This window comes from Pristis pectinata, chromosome 13 (assembly GCF_009764475.1).
Source record: "Pristis pectinata isolate sPriPec2 chromosome 13, sPriPec2.1.pri, whole genome shotgun sequence".
In the NCBI taxonomy this organism is placed as follows: Eukaryota; Metazoa; Chordata; class Chondrichthyes; order Rhinopristiformes; family Pristidae; genus Pristis; species Pristis pectinata.
In genome coordinates this window covers 31,847,562-31,874,350 of record NC_067417.1, presented here as the reverse complement: position 1 = coordinate 31,874,350, position 26,789 = coordinate 31,847,562, and the positions used below count along the sequence as shown (strand labels likewise).

The following is a 26,789-nucleotide window of genomic DNA, read 5'->3' as shown; positions in this document are numbered from 1 at the left end:
TGAGTATGAATTCAAGTTTACCATCTTTTGGAGGGGCATGCCCACAAGTCCATAATGAAATGAATGTGTGCTTCATGCTTTTGTTCAGATGAATATTGGTTGACCAATGCTTGTCTCCTTGTGAACACTCTAGTATTGAGTTGCTTTTAAATGATATCCCATGGATGGGTGATATGAAACAAAGTATGCAGCTTTTCTATCTTACATTTGAAGTGTTTTAGAAGAATAATAGTCTAAATTGGGGCTTTTTGTATGTTCTTAATTGAAAAGTCTTACTAGGTTTTTCAGAATGTTATGGACTTTATAACAATTACACAATATGATTTGACACCAAATGTTGTCAGCAAGTCATTGAAAATTAGTATTGGGCAAGGGGCAGCATTCCGTCACCTAGAGTCAAGACCTTACGTACACTGCATTATATAAACCAATCAGACTCGCACTGATTGAAAATTAACTGGAAGGACTAATAAGGCTTCAATATTTTTGATCTAAGTAATACTTCAAATCATGAAGATGCATTTAAAAGGATATTATCAGATCATAAAGAAGTATATAATACATAATGGAAGCTTCTTATAATTCATTGTTAGATCACTTTTGCATGATGGCAATGTATTGAGAATGATATCATTGCTCCTGGTTTATCACTGCCAACGTAATAATAAAATAGCTTGCAAACATTTTGAACAGGGACAGTGTCTCTTTAAAATAATGTCAAAGAACATTTGCATAAGCTCCTCCTTTACAAGAGATTAGAGAAACTGGACACTATTTCTGTATTTCCTCCAAACATGTAAATGCATTGTCTTCATCATAACTGCAAGCATCTACGGAAATGTGTTTCGTTTATGTAAAGCTGGAATTTTACTTCACTTGTTTATATCCAAGATCACAACCGTTGCAAAGTACAAGTCCGTTTTGAAGTTCAAGTTCCAGGAAGACATTAAAGGTTAGTTTATGCTTTGAATTCAGTGCTTCCTATTTTGGAGATTGCAATAAAGAATACATATTGAAATAACATAATTAATGGCTAGGATTTTCAGTATTTAACAAATAAATTTTTGATCCCATTTGTCTCTGTGTTTTCAACACATTTTGGCTTGTTAATTATACTTTGAAGAAATTTAACTGAACAATGGAGTTACAGCAATTTTGTCATATGTGGGAGGGACCCGTAGTTTTGAAATGTACAGAAATGACTCAGTTATGGCTGTAGATCACTGGAACTCACAGTTACAGCAGAGATCTTAGCTTAAAATTCTGAGTTTGTTACCTCTGAATGACACCTAAATGGAATTTCAAACAGTCGATTTCATGTGTGTAATAATTTCATATGTATCAAAATTAGTAATAACTACTTTTCAGAAACTAAGGAAAAACAATTTACACTTTTACTTTGCATAAGCTCCTGTTTCCTTACAAGATATAATTAGAATTACCAGAGTTAGTTTTTTTTTATTTCTTCCAGAACTACTCTCTTTATCATAACTGCATCCATAAAAATGTATTTCAATTATATAAATGTGAGGGCAAGAAATAGTACTGGCAGTACATCATATGACCTCTCAAATCTGTTTCACTATTTGGTAAAATTTTGACTGCCCTGATCTTGGTCTCTGCTCTACTTTTCCTCCTGTTTCTCATAATCATTGACTTCCCTGTACATTTGTAAATTTTTAAAATCTGTCTGAGCTTCTGTTGAATGGTTCAACCTCCACAGCTCCCTTGGGTAGAGAATTCCAAAGACTTGTGATCCTCCAAGAGAAGAAGTTACTCCTCCTGTCCATCTTAAGTTAGCAACCCCTTATTCGAGAATCTGTGCCCTCTAATTCCAGATGTCTGCACTTGGGGAAATATCCACTCAGCATCTACCTTACAAGGTCCCCTCATAATATTATATGCTTCAACAAGATCATCTCTCATTCTTCTAAACTCCAATGGTACAGACCCAACATACATAGTCTTTCCTCATAAAACAATCCCTTCATCCTGGGAATCAACCTGATTAACCTTCCCTAACCTGCTTCCAATACACGTATAATGTTCCCTAAATAAGTAGACCAAAACTACACAATACTTCAGGTGTGGTTTCATCTTAACCTCAGTTGTAGCAAAATTTCCCTATTTTTGACTTTGACCTCCTTTTCAATAAAGGCCTACACTCCCTTTGCTTTCCTACTCATTTATTGTACAATCATGCTATGTGATTCACCTACTTCACCCAGATTTGTTTGTACCGCACAAACTTAGCTTCACTCCATTTAAATAATATTCTGCTTTTCTATTTTTCATACCAAAATAAACAACATCACATTTTATCACATTATATTCCATTGGCCAAACACTTTTGCAATTTCCTTAATCTGTCCACATACCTTTTAATAGTCTTTATTCTTCCCCTCACAACTTGCTTTCCCACCCAGTTTTGCACCACCAGCAAATCTGGCTTCAATACACCCAATCCCTTCATCTCAGTCATTAATTAAGCTTGTAAATAGTTATTGCCCCCACACTGATCCCTGTGGCATGAAACTAGTTATAGCTTGCCAACCTGAAAATGACCCATTTATCTTGATTCTGTTTTCTGTTATTTAGCCAATCCTCCAGTCATGCTAATTTATTGGCAACAATGCCATGAACTCTTTCCTTTCTTCACTAACTTTTCATATAGCACTTTACTGAGTGCCTTCTGAATATCTTTGAAGCCTAGAAACACAATTCACTTGTTTATACCTCAGATCACTATGGTTGCGAAGTCCAAAACTGCTTTGTAACAATGCGCATATTAAAATTTATCTCAGAACCCAATGTCAATCAGGTGAAAGAAGCATTCTCTCAGGTGCCTGAGAATTTCTGGTAGAGGTAATGAGTTTATTACATCGATCCTGACTAATTTTTTTTCCAAAACCATTTTCCCTTTAAACAGGATCCTTTAGCGCCTGTAATATTATTGTTTCCCCTTTTCTTCCTTGCTTTCCTCTTTTGACAGCACCGATTCAGACATACGTGTTTTAGTGAGTGCTGATGCTAAATGGCCACTTTTAATGCAAGTCTCAATGAGCTTTTTAAATGTCAACTGAGCCCAACCTCACCATTGGCAGATGGCCACACAAGCATATTTTCCCACTAAACCTGAACCACTACATATCATTAGTGGGATTTGTGGTAGATGTTTTCCATTTTTAGATCAAGTAAAATTGTGACTCCCTGCCTTCCATGGGATATAGCACAGGCTGGGGTTCAATCGCGATGGCTCAGTACATCAGAGGTAAAAAGAGGATTGTGTCAAGACTCATGTGACACTGGCAAATATACCTCACATTTTTGAGCCATTTTGAAATGTGAATACTGATAGATAAATGTAAATTTTGTTTCAGTTGTTGAAATGGGCTCAGGAAGGATTGTTTCTTCAAAAATAGAAGAATGTTTCTATTGAACATTTCCAAGTCATGCCAGAATTATTGTTCCACCATGTTCAGAAAAATTGAGTTTTATAACCTCAACTTGACAGGACAAAGTACTTCCACTCAGCTTATCACACACATTCCAGCTAACCTGGGCGAAGTTCTTTTTGGAAGTAACGGACACTGCAAATAAATGGCGATGAGGCTGATTCCTTCTATTGGGACCATAAATGGTGGGAAGTGACTGGAAAACTTGACCTTTAACCCAGGGAAGAGGTCACCTTAGATAGATACATAAAATTATTAGAGGCATGGAAAATGTTAATCCAAAACATACCAAAGGATGCAGGTTTAAACTCCAGCAGGTGCAGTTAAAGTGCATGAGTAATTTTTTTGATTGAAGGTTAGATACCACATGAAATAAACTTCTAGTTAGTGGAGGCAAAAATCAATTTAAAATGATTGATCACTACAACGGGTGAGGTGGAACCAAATCTTCTCTTAAAGGATGAGCCCAATGGTTCAAATTTTCTGCAGTTATTATGGTCCAATGCATTATCTCTGAATATAAAAAATCACTGTACTTCATTATTACCTTCTACCCTTGGACAGGAGTCTTTCCTGTAGAAAACTGAAAGATAGGCTGATAGAGGTCCCTAAAATGTTGAAGTTTGAAAGGGTAGGTGCATATGCTCGACTTCAGAACTGGGCATCATAATTATAACTTCAATCCAATGAGAAATTCAGCAAAACATCTTCAGTCAGAAAATGGTTGGAATGTGAACTATACTGCTGTACATCACAGTTGAGGTGAATAGCATGGATGCCTTTAAGGGAAATCTAGATGAGAACATGAGGGAGAAAGGAATAGAAGAGCATGTTAATAGGGTGAATTGTAGTAAAGTGAAAGGAAGTTTCTATGGAACATAAACACCAGCTTGGACCAATTTAGTCAAGTGGACTATTTCTATGTTATAGCATTCCATATAATTATACAGTCACCTCTGATAGTGTGAGTTTCCTTACATTCACCAAGTTTTGAGACAAGTGTGATCAATTTTTCTTTTACCCTCCTGTAGCACTTTGGTTGCACATCAGAGAGCCTTGCAGCTTTTGCATGAAGTTTAACGAACTTTCTCTTCACGTGTATGGATTTCAAGTTGTGGGATGTTACTTGTACTCAGCGATTTGATTCATCCACCATTACGGCAGAACATCAGTGATGGTTCATTAGAAAAGTCCAGTTTCATCGAGGGCAAAAAGAAAGCTGCTGGAGGAGCTCAACGGTTCAGGCAGCATCTGTAGAGAGAAATGGACAGTCAACATTTCGGGTTGAGACCCTTCAATGGAGATCCAACGTTTCGGGTCAAGTTCCTCCAGCAGCTCAAATATTGCTCCAAATTCCAGCATCTGCAGCCTCTTGTGTCTTTATGTCAGTCAAACTGCCTTCTTAACAATCTCTTACTTATCATTAATTCAATTAGCAAATAAGTAATATTGTGGGCTAGATAATAAGTACTCACAGATCTGAATTGGTTTTGTGATGGCGGTTAAACTTGGATATGTTTAATGTGAGGCTCATAATATATCTGGTTCCCTCAATCTCAGATGATGTCTGAGCCATCTCAAAGTGATCATAGAAGGAAGTTTTAGTACTTTTAGCTTCACTTTTACAGAACACTCAGGAGGTTATTACAAAAATGCTTTATTTAGCAGTATTTACATAAAATGCATGAAGATTGATAAATGTGCTTTCATGTGGGCATACAGGAAATGTATGTGTGTATGTAAAATACAACATATGGATTCGTATGCCCCCTCCCACTTAATGCCACAGATGAGTTTGCTTTATCAGGCACCAGGAACTGTTGACAGGTGTTCTCATTTGGCAGAATCACTTCCCATTTTAAAACATTTCTACAAATATTTGATTGATTTGTTTAAGTCGTTATAATTACCGTGCTCATCGGAAGGCCTAGATCTTCTGGTTGGCTGGAAAGTTAGTTATTATGGCTTTCTTACAACCAGAGAAAATTATTTTTTGCAAGTTATTGCCAAACAGAAAATGGATAGTGAGAGTCAAGGTTAGGAGAACATAAGTAAAAGATTTTCAATTTAATTCTAAAGTTAAAGGTGGATTGAAATGGAATGTTAACATTAATTAGAGAGGAGGAATGCTTTCAGTAATTCAGAACAATAGGGTTTGGCAGATCTGCCTAGGTGATTGATCAGGTGACTGCATCTACAACAGAAGATCAAGAACTATCGCCAGATGTGCAATCTTGAGATTAAACATACCCTCAAATGACCCTGTTTACCTCTCATTCTTTGTTCCTTCCTCCACCCACTAAGAATAGTCACTATTTGCCATTAAATACTTGACAAAATCAATAGAAGGACATGTAATATCAGGAATCCTTATGCTGGAATATGAGTGTAAGTCATCTTGTAATGTACTGTGTTGCTGCAAAAAAATAATTATCATGGCATTTATACCCTGTGTATGTATGCCTACAACAACAATAAACTTGAACTTGAACTTGAATGGCATTAGATCTGAACATGAGTGTTTACACCAATCAAAAGGAAATCCAGTGGGATCTCTATGACCCTTCACAACCCAATAAAAGTAAACACTGAACTCTGGATATACTACTGCACAATCACACAAGTAACTCACTTTTAATGACGTTCAACATTTACTCCAGTTTTGCTCATCAACTAAAGAGCCAATATCTACCATCAACCTTGAAGAAGGACTTTAACAGAGCAATTTGCACTGTGCCACTTGATTAATGTTAAACATGTCCATGTACAAAGCTGTATAACCAAAGATTTGGTTATCATCACCTCCTTAAACAAAGTCCCCATCAAAGAGAAAAGAGCACACTTTGAATTCTTGGAGAAGATACAGATTATCAAGAATGTTATTTCAACACAATGGCTGGTCATTTAGGAGAATTCAGCGCTGTTGAATATTTACAAGAAAATATTTCAGAAGAGGATTGATGTAGAGGAACTGCAATTGAAGGGGAGGGAAAAGGGAAAAGAAAACGAACAGGCAGACAGTACAGAGGACCCCGGAGGCTGTTCCCCTCAATAACAGGTTTTCCGCTTTGGAAGCTGTTGAGGGAGATGACCTGCAGGGGCCTAGCAGCAGTAGCCAGGTCTCTGGCACTGGGACCGATCCTGCTGCTCAGAAGGGAAGGGAGGAGAAGAGGAAGGCAGTAGTTATAGGGGACTACTGTCAGGGAAACAGATAGGAGGTTCTGTGGCAGTGAGCATGAATCCCGGATGGTATGTTGCCTCCCAGGTGCTAGGGACTGGGATGTCTCTGATCGGGTCCACAGGATTCTTGAGCAGGAGGGAGAACATCCAGAAGTCGTGGTTCATGTTGGTACCAACGACATAGGTAGGAAGTGGGATGAGGTCCTGAAAAGTGAGCTTAGGGAGCTAGACAGAAGGCTGAAGAACAAGACCTCAAGGGTAGCGATCTCAGGATTGCTGCCAGTGCCACGCGATAGTGAAGGTAGGAATAGGAGGAGATGGCAAATAAATGCGTGGCTGAGAAGTTGGTGCAGGAGGGAAGGTTTTAGATTTTTGGATCATTGGGATCTCTTCAGGGGAAGGTGGGACCTGTACAGAGAGGACGGGTTACACCTGAACCTGAGGGGGGCCAATACCCTTGCAGCCAGGTTTGCTAGGGTGGTTCGGGACGGTTTAAACTAGTTTGCGAGGGGAATGGGAACCGGAGGAATATGTCAGAGGAAGAAGGGGATGGGGAAAAGTCAGATCTAACAGGTAGAGAGGCTTTGAGGAAGGAGAAGCAGAGTACAGGCTATAAAAGTAGTAAGGCGGATAGGCAAAAGTGCATTTACTTAAATGCAAGAAGCATCAGGAATAAGGGAGATGAACTGAGAGCTTCGATAAGTACATGGGACTATGATATTGTGGCTATCACAGAGACGTGGCTGACATCAGGGTAGGAATGGATATTGAATATTCCTGGTTTTCAGTGTTTTAAAAGGGACAGGGAGGGGGGGGAAGAAGAGGAGGGGGGTGGCAATACTGGTCAGGGATACTATTACAGCTGCAGAAAGGGTGGACAATGTAGAAGGATCCTCTCTAGAATCAGTATGGGTGGAAGTTAGGAATAAGAAAGGAGCAGTTACTCTACTGGGAGTATTCTATAGGGCCCCCGGTAGCAGTAGGGATACTGAGGAGCAGATTGGGAGGCAGATTTTGGAAAGATGCAAAAGTAACAGGGTTATTATAGTGGGAGATTTCAAATTCCCAAGTATTGATTGGCACCTGCTTAGTGCCAAGGGTTTAGATGGGGCGGAGTTTGTTAAGTGTGTCCAGAATGGATTCCTGCCACAGTATGTTGACAGGCCGACTAGAGGAAATGCCATATTAGATCTAGTTTTAGGTAATGAATCGGGTCAGGTGACAGATCTATCGGTGGGTGAGCATTTGGGGGACAGTGACCACTGCTCCATAACCTTTAGAATTGTCATGGACAGGGATAGGAGCAAAGAGGACGGGAAGATATTTAATTGGGGAAAGGCAAATTATGAGGCTATAAGGCAAGAACTTGAGAGTGTAAATTGGGATGACATTTTTGAAGGGAAATGTACTATGGAGATGTGGTCGATATTCAGTGATCTCTTGCAGGATGTTAGGGATAAATTTGTCCTGGTGAGGCAGAGAAGGAATGGCAGGGTGTAGGAATCATGGGTGACAAAAGAGGTGGAAAAACTAGTTAGGAAGAAGAAGGCAGCATACAAAAGGTGTAAGCAGCAAGGATCTGACAGGGCTCGTGAGGAATATAGAGTAACAAGGAGGGAACTTAAGAAGGGGCTGAGGAGAGCGAGAAGGGGACATGCAAAGGCTTTGGCGAGTAGGGTTAAGGAAAATCCCAAGGCTTTTTACTCGTACGTGAAGAGCAGAAGGATGGCTAGAGTAAAGGTAGGTCCGATTAAAGACAAAGGTGGGAAGATGTGCCTGGAAGCTGTGGAAGTGGGTGAGGTTCTCAATGAATACTTCTCTTCAGTATTCACCAAGGGGAGGGGTCTTGATGAAGCTGAGGACAGTGTTGGTAAGGGTAATGTTCTAGAGCATATAGATATCAAGAGAGAGGATGTGTTGGAGCTGTTAGAAAATATTAGGACAGATAAGTCCCCGGGGCCTGACGGAATATTCCCCAGGCTGCTTTGTAAGGCGAGGGAGGAGATTGCTGAACCGTTGGCTAGGATCTTTGAGTCCTCGTTGTCCACAGGGATGGTACCGGAGGATTGGAGGGTGGCAAATGTTGTCCCCTTATTCAAAAAAGGTAGTAGGGATAGTCCAGGGAATTACAGACCAGTGAGCCTTACATCTGTGGTGGGCAAGCTGTTGGAAAGGAACCTTAGGGATAGGATCTATGAGCATTTAGAGAATCATGGACTGATTAGGGACAGCCAGCATGGATTTGTGAAGGGAAGATCTTACCTCACTAGCCTGATAGGGTTCTTTGAGGAGGTGACCAGGAAGATTGATGAGGGTAGTGCAGTAGGTGTGGTCTACATGGATTTTAGTAAGGCATTTGATAAGGTCCCACATGGTAGGCTTCTTCAGAAGGTCAGAGGCCAAGGGATCCAGGGAGGCTTGGCCATGTGGATTCAGAATTGGCTTGCTTGTAGAAAGCAGAGGGTTGTGGTGGAGGGAGTGTATTCGGATTGGAGGGCTGTGACTAGTGGTGTCCCACAAGGATCGGTTCTGGGACCTCTACTTTTTGTGATATTTATTAATGACTTAGATGAGGGGGTGGAAGGGTGGGTTAGCAAGTTTGCAGATGACACAAAGATTGGTGGTGTTGTGGATAGTGTGGAGGGCTGTTGAAGCTTACAGAGGGATATTGATAGGATGCAGAGCCGGGCTGACAAGTGGCAGATGGAGTTCAATCCAGAGAAGTGTGAGGTGGTACACTTTGGAAGGACAAACTCCAAGGTGGAATACAAAGTAAATGGCAGGATTCTGGGCAGTGTGGACGAGCAGAGGGATCTGGGGGTTAATATCCACAGATCACAGAAAGTTGCCACATAGGTGGATAGGGTAGTTAAGAACGCTTATGGGATGTTAGATTTCATAAGTCGTGGGATCGAGTTTAAGAGCCGCGAAGTAATGATGCAGCTTTACAAAACTCTGGTTAGGCCACACTTAGAGTACTGTGTCCAGTTCTGGTCACCTCATTATAGGAAGGATGTGGAGGCGTTGGACAGGGTGCAGAGGAGATTTACCAGGATGCTGCCTGGATTAGAGAGTATGGATTATGAGGAGAGACTAAAGGAGCTAGGGCTTTACTCATTGGAGAAAAGGAGGATGAGGGAAGACATGATAGAGGTATACAAGATATTAAGAGAAATAGATAGAGTGGGCAGCCAGCGCATCTTTCCCAGGGCGCCAATGCTCAATACAAGAGGGCATGGCTTTAAGGTAATGGGTGGGAAGTTCAAGGGAGACGTCAGAGGGAGGTTTTTCACCCAGAGAGTGGTTGGTGCATGGAATGCGCTGCCTGGGGTGGTGGTGGAGGCTGATACATTGGTCAAGAGATTGTTAGATAAGCATATGGAGGAATTTAAGGTAGAGGGATACGTGGGAGGAAGGGGTTAGATAGTCTTACGAGCGGTTTGAAGGTCAGCACAACATGGTGGGCCGAAGGGCCTGTATTGCGCTGTATTGTTCTATGGTTCTATGGAAATGCTTCATAGCTCATTAAGCTAATGGATGATGCTTATAACATAACATTATCAACATTTAACAGAAAGCTGGAAGAACTTAATGGGTCAAGCAGCATCTGTAAAGGCAAAAGGTATAAAGTGGCATCACGGATCAAGACTCTGCCTTCCTTTTGGCTTCATAATCAACACTTATATTTTAAAAAAATGTGTTCCCAGTATAGATATAATCTGCTTGTCATTGTTTGTAGGGAAACATGGCAATCTATCAAAATGTAAATTGAGCATATTTGACATGACTAAAGAAAGTTATTCCCAGCCTAACCTTAAGGATATAACAATGCTTACACCACCTACATCTTGTACATCAGGACACCTCTTGAGGAGGAGTTGGGGGTGGGGGTGGTGGTGGGGGGTGGAAGTTAAGGTATGACATGAGGATGGTGATCAGTATAATTTAGCAGATTTTCAGCAGGGTGAGTACAGAAATTCAATGGCACTAGAAAATTTCCATGGAATCACAACTCATGTGTCACCTACCCTAATACGTCAGTCTGACCTGCTGCAAGGTGTACCTGAAATTGGTGTATACACCCCACATTTACGATTGCTTCATCCAGCAATGACAACCATGATATTTCGTGCAATAGTGCCTGCTCCTAGGGAACAATATTGAGAGTTGCCGGCTTCAGATGAAGCGAACTATCTTTGTCAGAAGCCATGATAACACCTCCTAATGACAATGTCTTCTTTCCCTCCAACCACTGTTGCAAATAATTTCAGAATTTTGGAAGATGCTCTGAGCCATAGCTATGCAGTGTAGAGTGTGGCACCCTGATACCTAAAGTCTAATATACCATCTCTGTTGGAGAGGAGGAAGGTCATCTATGCACCAGATCCCAGGAAGCTATCAAGGTCAATTATGAAACTGCATTGATCATTAGATAGTTAGTGGGGTGAATGTGCAGAGTTAAGACACAGAACAAGAGACAGAGCAGATAAGGTTTAATGTCCTACACTTGTGGTCAAACTTAATGAACACTAGCGAATTTCATCTCCTAATGACTGAGCGACTAGACTCACATCTTATCCAAGCAATGCACCTCCATCTCACACCTGACAATGTGGTGATAATGAAGCAAGAGATGCCCCCTCTGGAGTATGTAGGAGTGTGATCTCAACTGGTGCAGGTGAATGAAGCTTTGTTTAAGGTTTCCAATGCATGCTTTCACAATGTTCCTTTTTGGTTTGTGGATTTCGTTATGATTCTGGCCAGCAGTGTTTGCTGGACCTGCTAACTGGAGTGAAGACTCTGGGATTTAGGTGACAGCCCTTGTGCTCCAGTGGCAACCCTTAATCCAACATGGCAGCTGAACAATGGCAGGACAGTGTACTGCTTGAGAATAAGTCTTTGGCGGGTGGCATTTACAATCCGTGTTTCCTAATGGTTGTTGTCTTCACCTCAGACTTTCAAAATTGGGGAAAATTATTCCAAAGTGCTGTTCTCCCAAACAACAACCTGCAAGGAATTAAGCAACAAAGGTGATGGTGAATGGGGTGCCAGGATGATTGTGTGCATTACCATTGTTCAGGCTATATTTCCTTGTACATGGTTCCCTGTTCTTATCAGCTGGTTTAACACAGCACAATTTGGCAGGAAATCAAATCAACAAAAAATGGTGACTGATGTTAGCAGCTACCTATTTTGAACACTTCTGGTATGTATGCGTAATTTGAATAGAACAGCACAACATAATTTAATGAGTCACATGAGGCATACTGGTAAGGTATGATTGAAATTCCACGCAAATTGGCAGTCATAAAAAACCTCAATCAAGTTTCCAAGCCCTAGTATTTCTGATAAAATATTTCATAACAGGCTTGTCTTTAAAATGAGTTAAATGAGGAGGTTGTAGAGTACTCCATGCTTAGCACAATATTTGTGATTGCACCAGAAGAACGGTTGCATATCCAGTCACAATTAGTCTTTGTAGAACATTGACTGAGCTGGTAGTATTCCTTTCGGTATTAATGGGTTTAAGAAGTCAAAGAATGACTCAGTGATTTTATATATATATATATATATATATATATATATATATATATATATATATGTTGTGCTCATATTATGTTGTTGAACTGGAGCTTTCACTCTGTTAAAAATCATCTCCTCTTATAAGAATGTAGGGAATAGAAACCAGAATAGACCACTTGGCTCCCTGTGCCTGCTCTGCCATTTAATAAGATCATGGCTAATTTGGTGGCGCATATCTGCACTAACACCATATCCCTTTAATCCCTTAAATTCTAAAAATCTATCAACTTTTGTTTTGAATATAGTCAAAAATTGAACATCCACAGCCCTCTTGGGTGATGAAGTTTATTCTTATATCTGTCCTGAATGGCCAACCTCCTACTTTGCGCCCCTGGTTCCAGACATCTCAGCTGGAGGAATGTCAACTGCCCATCTATCCCATCTTGTTAGAATTTTGTACATTTAAACGAGATTACCCTTCATTCTTTAAGAGTTTAGGTCTCGTCAGCTTAATTTTTCCTCAAACAACAAAGCCTCTTGGATAATGAACATGAAATGTAAGATATTACTGATGATCAGGATTAAAGGGAAACAGAACAAGAAGTGGTGTTCCATATTGGGTGCAAACATAAACACACATACGCACATGCGCACGTGTGCGCGTGCGCCTAACACACACACACACACACACACACACACACACACACACACACACACACACACACACACACACACACACACACACTCAGAAAATTAAATAGAATGACTTACAAAAGCGCTGTTGTTAAGAACAAGCAATGAGAATGTGGTAATAAACCATAGGAGACATTAATGAGAGAAATCAAAGGCACTATAAATTTAGGGCCCTCTGCAGCTCAAAGAATATTTGAAGATACTAATATCATTTGCACCCTAAGCCAGTTGTGATTCGGGCAGAACCTGCCAGAGCAGCAAGGCCTTGGAGTTTCTTAATGCTGTCTTTAAAGCCTCACTATTGAAACTGTGGCAAGCTGTGAGCATTGATGGGCTGCTTGCTTGTCTGGGCTTCTGAATTATGACTGTATACCAGAAGGCTGCAAAACAACTGCCATACTTACCACAGCTCAGTTCAAGGGAATTCTCGATGTTAAGTACTCTGGATTCGATCCTGACCTCCCATTCAGTCTGTGCCTACTTTGCACATTCTCCCTGTGACCACATAAGTTTCCTCTGATTTCCCTGGTTTCCTCCCACATTTCAAAGATGTGTGAAGTGCGAATTTTCTCTAGTGTAGGTGGGTGGTAAGAGAGAATAAGTTACATAAGTGGGGAAGTGGTATTGATGGGATTGTTCTGAGAGTTGGCATAAATTCCATGGACCAAATGGCCTTCTTTTATGTCATAAGAAAATATCTGAGAGTAAAAATGCTTGCCCATAGTTTTAAACTCACACTAACAACAGATGCTGAATGTTAATTTCAATCAACAATCATAAAATCTCTGAGTTAAATTCAATAATATAATCTTGTGCTTTTACTTATAGGTTGTTACAATAATGGAACATGACAACATCGATCAGATCAGAAAACTAGAAAAATTATCAATGAGTAATGAACATTCAGCAGCAATTTGTGGTAATAAGGATGAGAGTGTTACTGTTCCTGGAAGCACAGACACTCAGCCACAAGGATGCAACCCAACAGATGGAGTTTCAGTACAAAACAAAGCAGGTAAAAAAAAGTGGGGTGGCAGACCATATTGGAAAGTATTGCCAAATTTAATACTAGGTTGTGTAATATAAAGATATTGAATAATTTGAGAGCATTCCAACCTTAAACATAAGTAATCTATCGGGCCTAAACCTGACTTAGGTAGGATATCACATTGCAGACTAAGTCAATGCAATTACCTGGCTGGGCTTTTTTATCTTTGAGCTGAAGGGCCTCTGGTTTTCCATCTTTATATTTTAGTGGATGGAAAATCTGGGCTCGTGATTGCAGGAGCAGAAAATCCTAACAAATAAGGGAAAAATTAAAGAATATTGAATAAAATAACTTCAGGCAAGACTAAAGGTCAAAAGACCATTAAAAATCTAAATGGTATTCCAAGTATCATTCATGGACATTGTAGAAATAAGGAACCTAGTAGTCAAGCCATAGATTCTACATTATGTGTAGCTTTGAGAGCTCTGTTATATATAACTGATAGTAAAGTCATGCAAAGTTCATTTGATTCACACCATAACTAAGATGAAGAAAGGTCAAATATAATTTTTTCACTGAAACAGGGAAGTTCAAGAGAACAAACCAATAACTAATAAGTTGTGAAATATTTTATCATTGTGACAAATTAGTCGCAAGGAGCCTGGATTCTGGCTTAGCATCAGAAGAACAAAGTCAGAAGTTTGAACTTTTTTTTCAAACCAATAAGTTTAGCAAGTATCTTTTGAGGGACCATCTACAACATTTAAAGGACACCTTGATAATTATTTCATAAGTAATATAAAATGATGCAAGGAAATAGGATTAGAATTGACATCTTCATTTCAGGAGGAAGTACTGGTTTAGACCTAGAAGGACAAATGCACTTCCCCTGCATTGAAATTTCTATGATTCAAAGGAGTGATAGTAATTGGAAAACATAATGTCTGTAATAAATGTTCCAACAAAATCCACCACTATGAAGAATTGGAATATTATTCCTGGATTGATTCTAAGTCAAAAGTAAAATGCTGCAAGGTATGTGTTTTTCTGATGAGTCAATAAGCTAAAATCAAACTGGTTTCTCTTCTTAGCCCCTTACAGCACTGCAGTGCCAGAAGCTATGCTGACCACAAAGCAGCTGTTTCAGTACTGGAACGCCGTGAATAAGAAGGTGAAACCAATCCGCCTACTCTTTGAAATACCAGAAACCAGAACTGTGAAAGATCAGGGGTCCAAATACGTGGTGAGTTTAATTCAAAAGACTGCATAACTATTGTTTATACAGAAGATAATGGTCAAAGAGGCGCTAGACCAAAAATTCAGGCAGGTTGCAAATTTCATCTCAAGCCTCAGGCAATTAGTATGCTGGATGCACAGTATCTATTTTGAGTAGTCAGTATTCTGGGTGTAGATTGCAATGTTTTATGAATGGAATGGTTTATCACTATGGATATTCAATTTTAATATACATATCTATCTGTCTGCTATCTTTGAGTAATCCGGTAATAAATCACTAAAAAATAGCATTAAAAATCTAAGTGTAGTAATTTTCTAATTTTGTTGGTTAGTCAGATTCCTAATAAATTAAATATTGGTTCACATTTTGTTGAGAGATGCCAGTATACCTGTTAATATTTTATTGTGTCATTTTCATTAGTTTGGACATTTTGTGTAAATGTGGAAGTTCTAAAGGTGCAGCTACCTATTTGCAATATTTTTCCCAAATCCACTCCAAGGTTGAACTTTTCATTGGAATCCAGCATAGGAGTGTGCAATTCTGACAACTATCCGGCACTTACAGCAGGAAATCTACTTGAACAAATGGTTGGACTGGATGCAGTGACAGTTTATTCATTCATTTCAATAGAGCTGGACAAATGTAAAGGAACTGAAGCATATTAATTTATTTAGTTATTTGAGCATATTCAAATATTTTTAAGTGACATTTTAATGCCTTTTTGATTTTTACATGTTTGACAGTTCTTCATACTTTACATAGTTTTAATCATTTCTGAATATTTCTGAATCCCGGAAGCATTCTAATTTTGTGACACCTTTGGCAGCCTACCAAGCCAAGGGGCATAATATCGTCAGCTGTCAATATTATCTTCAGCTGTGTTCTGAATGGGACTTGACATGACCCACCCTTCCGCTTGCTGACATTATGTCACTAAAATCCCTGTTGACACATGGGGATGCAGTCAATTTCTCTCCCCAATTCCCCCCGGGAAAATCAAAGTAAATTAAAAGTTTTTACTTTCCTCAGAGCTTACACAAAATGCATTTTAATGGTGACCGTAGTTTCCATATCATAGAGTCATAGATAGTTACAGCAGAGAAACAGGCCTTTGGCTCACCATCAACTGACCATCAACCACACATTTACACTAATCCTACATTTATCCCATTTTATTCTCTCGACATTCTCACAACTCCTCCCAGATTCTTACCTACACACTAGGGGCAATTTACAGTAACCAATTAACCTACCAACCTGCACATCTTTGGATGTGGGAGGAAACTGGAGAACCCAGAGAAAACCCATGCAGTCACAGGAAAAGTGTGCCGACTCCACACAGTCAGATTAAACTCAGGTCTCTGGTACTGTGAGGCTGTTGCTTTACCAGCTGCATCACTGCGTCACCATGTGTCAGTCAGTATATCTAAAGCCATGCACATATGCCTAAAAGACAAATTTATTTTGAAGAGCTATCTTTAAAGGGCATGACTGGTGAAAACACCATGTTCATCAATGTGGGTCCAGAGTATGAATGGTTTTGTGGGCATGACCAGCTCTCAAAGCAATGTTTTACAAGTCAGTGTTGAAAATCAGAGGAACTTGAGTTAAATATGGTTAATGCAGAAAATTGCACACAAAATAAGTTCCAACTCTCTGAGCTCTTCACCAAAAACTTTGGTAAGAAATTCATGGAACTTAGAAACACAAAGAAGTTGCTGCCTTGGAGAGCTACAACTGCATAGTTCTTCAGTTGGAGATTTTAAAAAAGTGAAGTACTTGGGGAAGTGCTGTCTTTCTTGCTCTATTGATCTGTGTTAGACATGCCAGATCTTTTAACTCTTGCCACTGTTATAAACAGACAAAAGAGAGAAAACTTTGCAACCTACTGAGTACAGAATATGAACTACAAATCATATGATTTCTTCTGTTCAATTTCCATACCTGCAAATTTCTAGAATCATTAACATACTTTCCCATTTGGAGTAAGAATACAAGCTAATTCATTTTTCCAATGTCCTTTCAAAATCAATTTATTTCTCAATGCATATTCTTATTAATCAAATTACTCCATGAAATGTGTTTTCCCAAAAGAAGACCCTAGGCCATGCCTGAAAATTAGAAGAGGAAAAGCTAATTGTAATTCAAATAGATCTACCCAGTTCTTCTAATGCTTAGCTCCTGTTTATGCCACTGAAAATGACCTACAAAAGTATAAAATGCCTCACTTCAATTTCCAGCAATTACTGCCGTTAGATCTAGTTTGAAATAATTCCACTAAAAATGTGCTTCAGTTGGTATGGTACCATTTTGCTACCACTTCCCCAATTAATAAGGGAAATGAGCTTCATGCAATATACCTCAAAGAATTAACTTTAGCACTAAAAAGAGGAATGTGATCATTTCAGGAGATGTGATACTGTGTGAATTACTGAAAGTCTTGTTCAATTGAAGTTTAATAAATCAGCTAGAGATTTGTATTACACAAGAATTCTAACAAGGACGACTATACAAAATGTTGCATATTTACATTCATTAAATCCAAAAGAAATTGTTTCATTTCTGCACTGAAGTGCTCTTCAGTAATTTATTATCTGGTGTGTCTCTACATTTGTTCAGGTGGTATGCTTGTATTTGTTATGGCAAGCAGTGAGGCAAAGATTGGGAATTATCTTGTAATTGGCTTCAGGACCATTAAAACCTGAGGATATGGGAAGGATTAGGTACTAGGGAGAGTTTTGTGATATAAAAGCTGGCTAAATCTAAAGTACTTTTTAAACATAAATCCAGACTGATTTTACGTGAACCAAATTTAGATTTTTCCAAATATGTTTCCTCTCCCATGAAAAGTTATCCAAAGAGTTTCCAAAATCCAAAAGTATTATGTTACATTTCAGTCTCTATGGGAGTAGCCAGAATACTCCCCATAGAGCCACAAGACCTTGTGTGCTGATTTTTTTTGGGGCATAGTTTAATTTCTCAGTTGAGACTGAATGACCCCATTTGTTCTTTAGCTAACACATTGGACTAGAAATTAGAAAGAATTCCGATTAGTGGGTCATCTTATTCATATGTAAAAAAAAACAGTGATTGGCATATCAGATGAAAGATATCTTGGGTTCTGAATGTCTACAGTTGCTGTAATACTTGTGGTTAGCCTCACCAAAGCGGTAAAAGTTTTCTCTCACTGTTCCCAGTTGAACTTGCTGGATGGTGATATCATTATTAAGAATGATTCCCACAGAGGCCATAGGACTTTTAATCAAAGTCATAAAGAATCCTGATAATGATGATGTAATTTCTGGTCCTCATGTGAAACTCAACCCTGGAAGCAGATTAGGGCTCAGTGTAGCTGAGGAGCCTTAGTACAGTGGTTGGAAATTGTTCCAAGAGAATGCGAATCTATTTTTCCGCCTTGGCAGAATTTGTGCTAGTCTTGATATCCACAGTTCTGTTTCTGATGAAAGGCAATAATGTTAGGGCACAAATCAGTTTCAATAATAAAAGTCACATTCAAAAATGCAAATGAAGTAGATTTATTTCAGAAAATAACATCTTGGGATAGAGCATGTGCAATTGGAGACAGAAGCTGTAAATAGGGTGCGGCTGGGAAGAAAAAGATAATTTTGGAACTATAGTTCCCAAAGGTCCTGCTTGTTTCATTCTAGATCTGGTGCTGATTTCTACAGATGGTTTCCTTGATTAATTAACAACACTGTTATCATGCAATTCTTTTTCTCACACAATCCCTCAGAGTCAAGGATGACTTGTTTTCATTACAGTGTTGTGGTTTCTCGGATGGTTGAAGGGCTCTATATGTGATGAAAAACTCTGCCATGGTGGGAAGGTGGAGTTTGATGGGATAAGTGCAGATTGGTTAGATTATTGCACACTCCTTTAGCTCTCTGCTCTTGGCCTCCACGTACTCCTGATGGAGGGACCTGAGGGGCTTGTTGCTTTTCTGGATGCTTCTTCACCAGTTGAGCAGTCTTAGGCCAGGGATTCCCATGGGGTTTCATATCTTTGAGAAGATCTTTGAGAAGAACTTTCTCTGTTCTCCCGGAAACTACTTCAGGTTCTACTGTTTCTTTGGGAGTCTGACTTTGGGCATATGGATAATGTGGCCCAACCATTGAAGCTGAGAGTAACCAGAGATTAGATGCTGTGAATCGTAGCTTGGGAGAGGACACTGATGTTGGTTTGCTTGTCCTGTCAGTGGATTTTGAGGATTTTGCAGAGGTAGCACTGGCATCATTCTCCAATGCTTAGCGGTACCTGTTCTAAGTTGCCCTTGGCTCAAATGCATACAGGAGAGTAGGAATCCATGTTGCTCAATGGGTCATGAGCTTAGTGCTACATCTGAAGTCTTGGTCTTCAAACACTCTTTATGCAGCGAGTTGATGCATTGGAGGTGGTGGTGAATTTTGATGCTGATGTCTACCCTCACTGCGAGGTGGGTCCTGTCATATTGGAAGAGATCCACATTGATCAGAGCTTTCTCCTAGACGACAAAGAGATTTAAATCATGACCAAGATGTGATTGTCCTTGATGCCATTCCACACCCTGCTATCTGACACAAACATGGCACTACCCTAAAATGACAAGAATACCCAGCAGCTAAGAAACAACACAGACTCTGGAGCATCAAAATCTCCACTGAATTACCAAAATCTGGCAGCAAACTAATTCTAGCTCAAATTCACCATTTCCTCTCCTTCACCTCAGGCAAGAAGAGTATGCTGGGATCACATTTTGCAATGGCAGACACGAAAAGGATATGCTCAGTCTTCCTTCATCTAGAAGTTCCTGCACTTCTATGAAAATAGCACAGTAGCATTGCCATTAAGGTTGGCACTATTCCTGACCATGATGGACAGGCACTCTGAACTATACTTCATCAGCCAAGAGCACTTGGATACTTTGCAAACTTACCAAGGCATTCCTACATTAACCTTTCATAAGCAAACACAAGTCCCAAGCAGAACTAGGTTAAAATATCCTTTTCTTTTGGCATTCTTTTTAAAAAATACTTCTTCTTTCTATCTTTTTTCCTATCTCGTGCACTTTTTTCATTGTTTGACTCCAGTTACTCTTATTCCCTTCTCTACTGTTTGCTGTTCTTTAGTTTTCAGCTATTTTCTTTCATTGATGAGTGACTTAAGCTTTTATACACCATATTTGTAAGGTATCAAATGTGATATCTACATCTTTGCACATACATTGGACCAGTCTTCCAGAAATTTGCAACAAAAGTATATCGTGATGCTAATCATGGGCATAAAACTCCTCTTAAAGTCATCACTACCTAACTAATCATTGCAGCAATTACTGTTCCAACAACAAAGTGCATTTATACTGTAATTTTAGCACAAGGTGACCTAAGGGACTTCAAATGAGCATTAACAGGCAAAACTAAACACCCAGCCAAAGGATGGACTAATAGAAGAGAGGACCAAAAAAATTGATTAAAAGGGTAGACTGAAAGGAATATCTCAATGGACAAGAAAAGATGGAGATATTTAGGGAGAAAAGGGGGCAATTTCAGAGGATTCTCAAAATAAGTAGTGAGTTTCACAAAATTATCTGGTTTACATTTATTTTAGACCTTAGCCTCAAACTGAAATAAAGTCTCAAGATTTCATCCTTGGAACCACACTGCACTTGGGAATTGTATTAGGAGGTATTGGGACAGATGCCAAAAGGTTGGTCAATGTCCATATTTCAAGAAAGGTTTTAAATGCAGAATTCAATTGTAGCAAGGATGACTGATGGAAATTTTCTTGAGGGGAGGAATAGGAAACATGCAGAAATCGCCCTGGAATATTAATGAGTTAGTTACAGATCCCACACTGACTAAAACAGTTGTTCCTAGACTGAAGACTGTGTCAAAGATTAAAGGTCTGTGAGACTTTAGAACACTGAGGTAATTTAGTTAGAAAGTTTATGATAAAAAGTAAAACATGAACGAAAATGCATTCACATGCAAACTGCCTGGCTGTGGGGCTACCAGATGCATCTGGAAACCCCCAAAATAGCCCCAGCTCCTTAAAGGGACCAACCCATGACATCATCAGGAGCTTAGGGGACTTGGGGGTATTTTATCAAGTATGAACGAATGGGATTTTTATTCAAAAAGTTAATATAATCTAACAATCCTGGTCCAACAAATGATGCCCAACTTCAGATTTTCACTTCCGTATGAAGTGATTATCCTGGGGAACACCATGGAAGCTTTACTGTTGACATTTGACATTGTTTTTTGCTGAAGTGCAAACAATGCATTTCCTTTGATGACAGCTTGAAAACAAGGAAGTGGGTACCTGAAGTGAGTTTTAGTCAGCAATTTTTAGACCCAATTACTGGAAATGCTAAAATACAGACTCTCAAATTTAGTACTGAAGCACTGATCAGTAGCAATCTTCATTGGCTAGAGGGTCCTCCAACAAGATGTTCAAGAACTAAGTTCTCCCTTTCTCTGCCAACACCTCATTTGATTCAATTGCAGTCACAATCTTGTCTGAGATTTAAAATGCAGTTGCAGAATGCTTCATAGAATGAATACAAATAGTTGCATAGCATCACTGGTCTGCATGACTTTTGACTTTTCACCAATTAAGCTTCATTCTTCTTAGTATTAGAAGTATTTCTAGCCAAAACTATGAATGACATCCTCTTTGCTGATGATGTGCTGTCTCTTTGAGCCTGTTAGAGTGTTTGACATGCCATCTACCCAATCTCTGAATGTTATCCAATTCATGGGCCAGTTCTTCAGCTTCTTTGCAGAGACCATTTCCATACTATTTACGTGTAGTGTCTACCTCCTTTTAATTTTGCTACAGGGCTGACCTGCAGACATAATGCTGTGGAGTTTCAAAAGGGATAACCTTCCTTGTAAATATATACTGCGACAACAATCCATCTCAGCAGCCACCTTGCAGCAAGTTGAGTGCTAGGTGGGACTCTCACATCCATGCATATCATACCTACCAACTGGATTCTTTTCCTTTAACTTTTGCCTTCTGTTTTCAGTGCCTTCTCCTGTGGTGTTTCTGAAAGACAAGAACGTTCAACCTTTCCAAGTCATTCAGAATTTTTGCCAAGCTATTTTTCTTTAATTTTCCTTAATCTTAAAGGTGAGCCTGTCCAAAAACCACATTTGAACATACAGCAGCTCCGGTAGAAGAGGCCCTACTGTGAAAATTGCCTCTTGCTGGGAGCCATCAGACAGCTGTGGTGTAGCCTTGGCCACCAAATGTGTATTCCAGTTGGAAATTGTCCTCCTGTCAAATCTACATTGTAGCACCACTGTGGAAATTTGGCAGCTGGATCTCGACTTTGCTCAAACCACAATGTGCAACATCCTCAGGCTCAAAACCAGCTGCTTTGAGTTTTGAGAAACTGGTTTATTCAAGAAGGTACTTGGAGGGCCTCCTATGTGTAACTGATTATTCCCAGGTCGTTTGGAAAGCCAGCTGCATTAAAGCCCTCATGTTTGAAATATTGCTGCGGGAGGATTCAAAGGGAAATGCATGTAATGACCTTAATAGATGCCTCTGTGACTCATGGCCCACATTTTGTCACGCAAGACTGGTTACTTACAGATATTATTAGATGGGGGTCACCTGTGGCAAACAGCAAATTTATGCCCCCATTTGATACTGCAATATGTTACAGTTCAAATGAAACTAACTCCTCTCCTCAATGTCAGTCTCAATATAACTTCATACTCAATTTCCAACCTGCCACAGGTTTGTTTGATACTACTGTTTCAAAATGTACATTGACAGACTTTCCACCTATCAACATTGAGTGAGTGGGTAATGTAACCCATTTGATGATAGGATGACTATGTTCTTCTAGCTGACAAACTACTAAGGGCTCTCCAAGTCATCAAGATATAGAAGTTTTATTTTTTGTATATAATGTCCACTATGTGTCTATTCACAATACAAAGACTCTTGGGAAAAGGATATCTCTCATTTGCTATTGAACAATGATGCTCACAAAAGAGAAATTAACAAATATTATAGTTCTCAACTTTTAGGATTGTGATATCAGAAACTTGTAATATCGTATATCAATCCCAAACAGTAGTTTAGATATTATTGCTAGTAGCTTATCTGTGAATATCCTTGATTAAAATGGCAACATCTTCCCACTGGTCTGAAATAAAAACAGAAAATGCTGAGAAAACTCAGCAGGTCAAGCACCATCTGTGGAAAGAGAAACAGTTAACATTTTAGGTTGAAGACACTTCATTGAACTCATTGACCACCACTGTTGTCTTAGAGTTTAACTTCTTTTATATACACCCAAGTTTCTCAATATTTTTTGCTGTGTCCCTCTTCAGAGAAAATTTTTTTACTATTCATTTTCAAAAGCTGGGCATCTCTGGCAAGGCTAGCATTTACTTCCATACTTAATTGCCCTAGATAATGAGCTGCAGCAATCCTGGTGAAAGTACTCCCATCGTGCTCTTGGTCAGTGAGTTCAAAGATTTAGATTCAGTAAAAATGAAAGACTGGCAAAATATTTCCAAATCAGGACACCATGCAAGTTGGAGGAGAACCTGAAGGTGGTGGTGTTCCCATGTGTCTTTTGCTCTTATCCTTCTTCATGGTGTCGGTCACAGGTTTGAGAAGCGCTATCAGTGTAATGTGAGGAAGCATGTGCAATGCATTTTGTAGATAATACACACTGCAGCCACTGTGAAGGAGGGAATGAATGCAAGGGTAGTTGATGGAGGTGCCAGTCAAGCAGGCTGCTTTGTCCTTGATCACGTCAACCTTCTTGAGAGTTGTTGGCACTACACTTATCAAGGCCAATATTCCATCACATTCCTGTAGTTGTTCGAAAGGGCTTGGAGTTTTAGCAGGTGAGTCACTTGTTGCAGGATCCCCTACCTCTAACCTGTTCCTATAGCCATGGTATTTAAATGGCTAGTCATATGACATATTATATTATTATGTGTATATACACACGATATCAATGGGAAGAACATAAAAATAGCAATGTCACTGAATGTCAAGAGTAGGTGATTAGATTTTCTCTTGTCGGAGATAGACATTGCCTAGCAGCTTTGTGATGCAAATTTTACTTGCCACTAACATGACCATGCCTGGATGTTATCTAGATCTTGTTGGATTCAGGCATATGCTGTTTCATTTGCCAAGGAGTTGTGACTGGAATTGAATGTTGTGTGATCATTAGCAAACATCCTCACTTCTGACCTTATGATGGAAGGAAGGTCATCGTTGAAACAGCTGAAGATATTTGCTTTCTATAGCATCCCCTACTCTCCAGTCTGATCATAAACATTGAATAATATCTTTTCATCTTTAAAACTGTGTCCCTTTCAACTTTACCATATAATGCCCCAACTGTACCTGTCCCTACCTTTTTAACCTAGAGACCAAACCAATGTGATATATTGGTACAATTTCTCTGGAATCAAGTTTGAATTTTATGTTTTCAATTCTAGGTATTTCTAACTTGATTGTGATTCTTAAATTCTTTCCAAAATTGGAAGTACAACATTTGTAGTGATTTACTATTGTCCAGGTTAAAGTGTAAGAAATCTAGTTTAAAGGATGATCTTTGATCAGATTGCAGACTGAAATGGATCCTTTCGGGAATTATTTGCTTTGGCTTAGTAAAAGTGTTTGCTGATATATTTCCACATTCATTTTTATGCTACAATTGATGAAGGAGAAACTAATAACACAATTGTTATGTTTCTATGTGGTGTAGAGGCAATAAGTTGTATTAATGTAAAAATTGATTTGAATACGATCCTAACCTTGCTTTGTCTAGGTTAGTGCAAACAAATTAAGAAAACTTAAATTGTACCAACTGGGCTGAAATTTTTAATTAACTTTACAATATTATAAGGATATTCATTGCATCTCTTTATTTTATTATCAATTACATATCACTTGTTGAAATTGTCCACAACTATTCTGATGTATATTTTCTTCTTATCAGGTATACAAAGTGGTGGTGATAAAGTCTGGCACTTATGATGGCAGCCAATCATATATTGAACGACGGTACTCAGACTTTGAAAAATTACATAAAAATATCTTGAAGAATTTTAAAGAAGAGGTTGAAGAAATTACTTTTCCAAAGAAAATTGTGGCTGGGAACTTCCTGCCTGAGAAAATTACTGAACGAAAATTGGCATTCAGAGACTATTTAGCACAGTTGTATGCAATCAAAGACATTCGCTTTTCTGATGAATTTATTGAGTTCTTCTTCCTCCCAGAGCTGCAGGAAGGATATGGATGCCTTAGAAGTGGACAGTATACCAGAGCTTTGAATAGTCTTCTGAATGTACTTAGTTTGCAGGAAAAACTGTGCATGCATCACTATGATAGGCTTGTCCTTACACTCAGTGCTATTGGTGTGTGTTGCAGAGATCTGGGTAATATAGATGGTGCCTATGAATTTTGTGAGAAAGCAGGGCTTATTTTGCATAACAACTATTACCACAAGTACTATTTCCCTTTGATAAAGGTTCAGATTACTCTAGGAAATGAATTGGGTAAGAATATGCAGCATTTACAACACAGCCTGACTAAACTAGAGGAACTACATGGAAGCCAAAACAATCTGCCTTCACTGAAAGAGCTGGTGGTGCAGGAATACATAATATAAGGCTGACGGACTCATCTCCCACAAAATCTTAATGACAAAGTCTTAGTTAAATTGCCAAAAAAAAAGTTATTGCTAGTCTTTCTCTTGTGTCTCCTTACTTGACCGCTTTTGGAATGACTTAGATTCTAAACTCTATGCTCAATAGTTTAAAAGAAATACAAAAAAAAAGTTTGTCGAGTTCTCATTCACAGAGAAAATAGATAATATCAATTTGTGTTTGGCAATGAGTTGAGGAAATGCTCACTTGCAAGCAGGTGAAAGGCATCCAAAGGTCATACCATCCTTTTTAATGTAGCTTCCTTACCCTGGAATGGCCATCTCAATATTTATACATTGTACTACTAATCAATTTAGCCATTCAGTATGTTAAACATTAAATTATGCAGTTAGCAATTTGTGATTAAATCGAGAAACAGTTGGCTAATGATCAAGAAGATCATTTAAATCATATGCTTTTGATTTGGCAGCATAATATATTCCTTTATAATCCCTTTATGATGCTTGAGAAAATGACAGGGAAATACGATTAAATGCTTCTTCCAGTGAAGAGATAAGTACAAAACCTCAAAGCATGGTTTTGGCAAAGATAATGCTTTAACAGTAACACATGTCTGAGAACAGCCTTGGAAATGTGAGCAACAGTTGCTGGGAGGAATACTGGAGAATTGGCGATGTTATCCAATGATGACCTGTAACCTGCAATGAAATAGTCCTCCAGCATACTGAACTGACTAAATGACCAAGATGATAGCTGTTGGTAGCCTTTTATTTCCCTCTTCTGGTTAGGAGATAGGGGGAATCAATTTGAACAGGTTAATGCTTATCAATCATTAGACATCTTTAGGCATTATAAACATAGCAAACATCATGTGCTCAGAGCAAAGAAACAGTGTAACAAAGGCACTATGGCCTGCAATAATTACGCAGATTTCAGAATACTACTCCATGCCTGAGCACAAAACGGAGGAGTTTATTCTTTATGTCATAGTCTAGATTTCTGTTTGGTATGCTCTGCTGATTCTTGTTTTTTCCTCAAATAAAAGCAGTCAACTATTA

At 39.0% G+C, this 26,789-nt stretch overlaps 1 protein-coding gene across 1 annotated transcript; it reads left to right on the top strand.

Annotated features, from left to right (window-relative positions):
• Window positions 1-772: 772 nt before the first annotated feature.
• On the top strand, window positions 773-26,789 carry snx20 (sorting nexin 20). The gene is made up of 4 exons (XM_052028466.1): window positions 773-952; window positions 13,680-13,866; window positions 14,931-15,082; window positions 25,062-26,789. The coding sequence occupies exons 2-4, from the start codon at window positions 13,692-13,694 to the stop codon at window positions 25,731-25,733; spliced, it is 999 nt and encodes a 332-aa protein (XP_051884426.1). The 5' UTR covers window positions 773-952; window positions 13,680-13,691; the 3' UTR covers window positions 25,734-26,789.